The following is a 6,005-nucleotide window of genomic DNA, read 5'->3' as shown; positions in this document are numbered from 1 at the left end:
CTACGGACTGTATCTTTGACACTCCTGCTCTAGAATGTAAGACTATTGAGCAATTTGTAGTTAGTGGCACAACTGAGCTAGAGTATTTTTTTTTCAATAACGTTTTTGTGTACTGACTTTCTCTGATTGCCATATAGATAGAGTAATAAGTTCAGAGCTGCTACATGTTGCAGAAGTCTGCATCATGAGGTTTCTTATCTGCAAGCACTCAGTGGAATGGTTTAGGCTTGGTACCAGTCATTCCCTAGTAACTTTTTCTCTTTGCTCGTGTCCCAGTTCCTCTGCTATTAGGCTCCTTTTAGCTCACATCTACCATTTCCCATTTGTGTTTCTGAATAGCTGTTTGGTTTACCACTGCCTGTTTTCCCCAGCACCTGGCTTTTTTCAACATAAGTTGGATCAGTTTTGTTATTTATATATGTTTTTGCTAGTTGGCTGAAGAATGTAAAATGAGGGCTTCATGTTTATTTTGCAATACAAAATGACATTTCTACCTATAGCATCCTCACTTTGGAATCTTAATGAAAATGTTTTTTCTCAGCTGTAATTTTTTTGTTTTTTCCTTCTAGTTTTTGGACATTGCTTCTGGATGAATAATGGGGGAGATTGAGGGAACTTATCGAGTCCTGCAGACTCCTGGTTCTCGTTTGGGAGTTCAGAAAAACAGTGGAGTGAGTACACTGGAGCCTGGGCAGAACCTCTCTACTGCAATGGCATCAACACCTGGCAAGGTCCATGAGAGGGATCTACAGATCAAAATAAAGATGTTGGACAATACTGTGGAAGTACTTGACATTGAGGTAAGAAAGGTTTGGACTGCTTTCAAATCCACATGGTTTCAAACAGTTTAAAATCTGCTGGATTTACTAGTGTACAGAGTGACAAAGCTTTGTAACCTTTGGAAGGAGAATCATGTAAGAGTTAAGAAGGGCTGGTACTGCTCCAGAGCATAAAGTACAGGTCACTATACAGAGGCCTTCTCAGTGGCCTGCCTGACATCTGCAAATGTAGAGGAGCAGAGTCACAGATTTAGATATTATAGAATCTGAAGGATGTCAAACACTTTATGGAAGCATGCTTTCACAAACTTTCCACAAGCATTTATGATGGTAAAGAATAGTAACTGTTTATTGTTCTGGTGGAACTCCAAGTATCCTCTTCTCTTTTTTTGTCAATGGCTTTTCCTTCTTAAGAAAAGGCTCAGCTCTGTGATGTAAAGGTGGATAAAGCGTTTTCTCAATTCTAGCTCTCACTGTGCTGCTCAGATGTATTTGTGACTGGCTCCCTTCCCTGCTACTTGGCAGTAGTTCTGTAATGGTATGAAAGCATCATTTCTTAAAAAGGGGTATGTTCGGGTATAGATCGGGGTGGGCAGTTATTTCAGCGGGAGGGCCACTTAATGAGTTTTGGTGAGCTGTTGAGGGCTGCACACGCACAATCTTACAGAAGAGATTTTAACAAATTATAGATAAAAAAAAAAAAAACAAATCATGTACTAAAAATCAAACATCTGCTATAACATTTTAATTTTCTTTTACATATTTTTTTGTCAATTTGTTGTTTTTTGTAGTGTATATAAAGGCAAGTGCATAATAGCTCAGAATAAAGTTTTATTCTTATATAATTGGGGGGAAGGTGGGCAGCCACCTGTGGGCATCTGCTGCCCAGCACACACCCTCATGGCTTCGCCACATTATCAGCTGCCTGGAGTAGTGCAATAGGGGCAGGTGGAGGAGCTGCTGGAGTGCTGGGGAGCCAAGCAGCATCTTGGTGGCTGTGGCAGCAGCCTTGCCGGGAAGCTGTGCACACTGGCCAGGGCCGGGTGTGATGCTGTCTGGAGGGCATGGGGTGAGAATACAATGTGGGCTGCTCTGGGCAGAAGCAGGCAGAGCCCCTGGCTGCTTAGAAGCTGGACAGCCCTGAATTAAGTGCATTTTATTCAAAGGCTACTTCAAGAGCATGAAGAGGAGCTGAAGACCATTAAGTCCACATTGCAGGCTACCAGCTCTCTATCTTTACAACTGTGCTGAATACACAACATAGGTGCCTCTTCCTATACCACTGTACAGTTGGTCTCCTGTCAAAATCAGGCTTAATATCAGTGTTGAGAACCTATAGATGCTAGAAATTGTAATCAAGAGGTCTTCCATCCATTTCCCATTCCTTCCCACTCATTACCATCCCCCCCATCACCGTCTCATTGTTTACTGTTAAAACAGGTAGACTTCATTCAATAACTTGAAGCAGTGTTGGCAGTATTGCAAAAGCTTGAGTGTAGGGCATTTTATTCCCATTATTTTCCTGCCCCAAAGAGTAAAAGGGATCAGTGTCCCATTCTCGACCACTGGTGTCTCAGCAAATTCCTCTTGAACTTCAGATATTGAATGGTGGCTTTAGCTTCTAATTCCTTCATTGTATCCTCCAGATTGATTGTGGCTTTTAACCTGAACTCTGCCAGTTTTCACACAGCCATTTATCCAGGCAGGGGGAAATGCCTTAGCTTCCAAATTAGAACCAATGCAAGTTATCAGTGCAGGATCCTGATCTTAGATCTTCCCACAGTACTAAAATATCCACCAAGTGCTCAGCAGCCCCTTAAAGTGATGAGGAATTTGGATATGCTCGTAAGTGAATTCAAGGAAGATGACCCCAGCAGATCAGTGGTTGGCAATGTTTTGGGACGGAGTGCCCAAAACACCCACAACCTTGACTTGTAAAATGTTGGCATGTCAGAGGGGGACAGCAAGGGAGCCATGAGGGGCCTGACCCTTGTTGTGGCAGCACAGCCCTGGCCCCTTCTCTACCACTGGCCCCAAGGCATGCGTGCCAAGCAAAATGCCTTCATGTGCCATGCTCTGGCACCCGTGCCAGAGGTTGTCTACCCCTGCACTAGATCATGATTTCAGTCCAAATGATTGTAAAGCTCTTTGCCCCAAACCTCAAAGTCAACCAGAAAAAAACAACATAGCAACTCTGACTCAAAGCATAGTGTTTATAGAACAAGTCAGATAGAGTTTACCTCTCACAAGTTAGATTCTAGACAATAGCAAACATCAACATATTCAGGCTCACCCAAAAACAACACTAAGGATATGTCTCAGAGTTTTGGGATGCATGGATTCACGAAGCTGCATGACCCAGCTTTCTAGTCTTCACATATGTCCCATGGAAGCTTATTTCAAATTGGTGCATCTACCCTGGACACAGTGGATGGTTAAGGTCCTGCAAGATATTCTCTGCTCATTTAACTGGTATTCCAGTTTGGTGTGCAGCTGAGTACCCTTTTCTGCAGCTCATTCTATCAAGATCCTGGTGACAGACAGCTCTTTTCAGTGTCTCCTTTAGATTTCCATCTGATCTGCTTGTGGTCCCCTCAGTATGATTCCCTACCCAGAAACATCCTAGAACTTAGAACCATTTTCATGGCACACAGGCTGTTTCCACTGCCGCCCCAGGGACCCACGGTCCAAGTTCTTGCAGAATAAGTTCAGAGCAGAAAAAACTTTGCTCTGTCAGGACACCTTTTGGCTCTGAAACTGGTACTTTCCAAAGCAGAACACACCAGCGGCTTTTCATCTGCCTGGCCTTTAGAGCCCTAGGTAAATCAGTTCAGCAGATCTCTGCAACTAGGAAATAGATATTTGACACAGGACAGAATAGATTTGTTGGTCACATGTCTTTCCGCTGATCTGCAGGTCATAAATCAACAGCTAAAAATGTGGTATGCTTGCTTTATTTATATTAAAGACCAGAAGATATAATCCTAGATGTCTCCAACCTTGAATATTCATCAGCTACCTTTTATATCTAAACTTGTTTAACTTTATCAAGTTATCTACTTTCAGACAGTGAGCTGCTATCCCATCATTTAGCGTTCTATAAAGCTCAGTATTTTAGGATGTATTAGTAATGTTTTGTAAGGTTGTTATAATGTGCCTAAATCTGAAAATGAGTTGTGTAGCTGGCAGGTTGGAAAGAGGATGGTTACAGAAGAGTGGTATTGGACATTACTCATCTTAAGAGTTCTAAGTTGTCTAAAGACTGAGAACTTTTTTTATGGTACTTTATAAAGGTCACTTTTCTATGTGATGAATGAGAACTGTTGGCATGTGATGAATGAGAACTGTTGGCAGCTTCTTTACCTTGCGAACATGTTAAAAAAATAAGGCTGACAGAATTATAACTTGAAACAGTTGTGAATTTTGCCTCCTTTTATTCTGCTTTATTCCACCTGTATGAAAACTTTAAAATAAATTTAAAAGCCTTTTTGAAATAGTTTAATTTATAGATTGTATTAAAAACTTACTAGCCCCAGCTTCTGCTTCTTAAATGAAAGCTGTGGCTAAAAGTGGCCTGTGGGTGGTCTCTAGCTTGCCTTATCTGTCCCATTCTACAGTTCTTTTATTAGGTGCAAGGCTCATAGAAAGTTCTTGTCTGCTTTCCTCCTCTGACCTCTTCTTTCTTCAGTAAACTCATGTTTTCCCTGACTCTTCACCTTTTACCTCTCATCTCTTGCTCCTTCTCCTCACAAGAGAAACATGTTTTAGTCTCTCTTGTGGCAAAACATTTGCTTCTCAAGCTTATCCATTTACCTTCACCCTTTCATCCAGGAATTCATTGAATGCACATTTTACAATCCTTTTCTAGAGTTCTTTTCCATGGACATTCCAGTTTGACTTGCACTTATGCTTCACTGAAATTCACATTATCTGTTGATCTATTCATACACAGAACTCAGAATCAGTACCCCATCCTTATTCATCATGACAGTAATAATAATAAATAAAATCAGAGTAGATTATATGTAAGTAGCGTCACTCTAGATGTCAGCCTGGGATACTGTATTAGTGAAGTGTTAGTATCAGTTCAGTCTGTCTTGACTGCCTCCCTTTAAAAGTTACTTTCTTGGTTCAGAGTGGAGAGCATACTGCATTGCTGATTTCTGAAAGTATGAAATTTCCCTTCTTCTGGGGAGAAGCAAAGTGTTTTTAAAGGTAACTTTTATTGGACTAACTGTATGGTTGGGGGAGGTGTTAGATAAGCTTTTGGGCCCAAAGTGCCCCTCATTGGGAAAAAGTAGAGGTACCAGCTGTCTAAGAAACATGGTCAGAGTGGCTTGTTTCAAAAAATAGAACTGAGAGCAAAGAAAGATCAGGGGTGGTTCAGGCTGCCTCAGGTTTGAACCGTGACGATAGTGATTCTACTCCTATGTGTACTTCTGAGAAGTTTTCAAAGATCTAAGCAGGTGGAACTTTCTAACTCCGAGTGAAAGGTTGAATTAGCAGTTAACTGCTAACAGGTTTCAGCATGGCTTGCATCAGCAACGATCCTTGTATCAACAATCCAGGAGGAGTTCTTGAATTATCTAAGGCTGAGAGCTGTCTCGTGGAGGATTCATTCAATTGCACCACTCAAAGGTAAAATAATTCATGGTGGCCAGTTATGCACTTCAGCTTGTCTCTAAACTCCCTAACAGAGGAGAAGGATGAGAGATCTGGACAAAGTTAGTCTACAGATGACTTATACTTTACAAGTGGATATTGTCATTGGTTAGAAGTAGGCGCACACACTTCTCGGTGCAAAAACGAGAGAAATTAAAAGGACCTGTTGTTTGTCTTTCTGTATGGACATCCTTAGTTCTATTCTCTTCCTCTCCTTAGAGAACTGTGAGTCTTGCAAGACAAGGTTGAGGAGTCTCTGCTGAGCCGGCTATTCTGGTACAGGTTTCCCTCACTTTATGCTGTACATACGTTCCTAGGAAATGGCGCATAACTTAAATTTGCATAAAAATAACCCACCTTACAATGTAACAAATAGGGATAGTTCCAAGACCTCAACTGTACTGACCCCAGATCTATTTCTGCCATTTTTACTAGACAATTTTGATACTCACCAACAGCAAAAAGTATACACAAACGCAGGGCACTATCATAATGGGTATGGCAACTACAGAAATGCGTGACGCAGACAACAAGCAAGGAGCGCAGATGATCCACACAGGAGAA

General features: G+C 41.5%; 1 protein-coding gene across 4 annotated transcripts in view; it reads left to right on the top strand.

Annotated features, from left to right (window-relative positions):
* The first annotated feature begins 550 nt into the window (after window positions 1–550).
* Window positions 551–6,005, top strand: part of FARP2 (FERM, ARH/RhoGEF and pleckstrin domain protein 2) — a 184,195-nt gene continuing 178,740 nt past the window's right edge. For all 4 annotated transcript variants that reach the window (XM_019513362.1, XM_019513352.1, XM_019513371.1 and 1 more), the window contains exon 1: window positions 551–800. In XM_019513362.1, coding sequence (XP_019368907.1) covers window positions 597–800 — 204 coding nt within the window. In that variant the 5' untranslated portion in view covers window positions 551–596. The remainder of the gene's footprint in view (window positions 801–6,005) is intronic.

Source organism: Gavialis gangeticus, unplaced genomic scaffold (assembly GCF_001723915.1).
Source record: "Gavialis gangeticus isolate Ggan-Ray unplaced genomic scaffold, GavGan_comp1, whole genome shotgun sequence".
Lineage (NCBI taxonomy): Eukaryota > Metazoa > Chordata > Crocodylia > Gavialidae > Gavialis > Gavialis gangeticus.
Note: the sequence above shows the minus strand (reverse complement) of the source record. Positions and strands in the feature narration are given on the sequence as shown.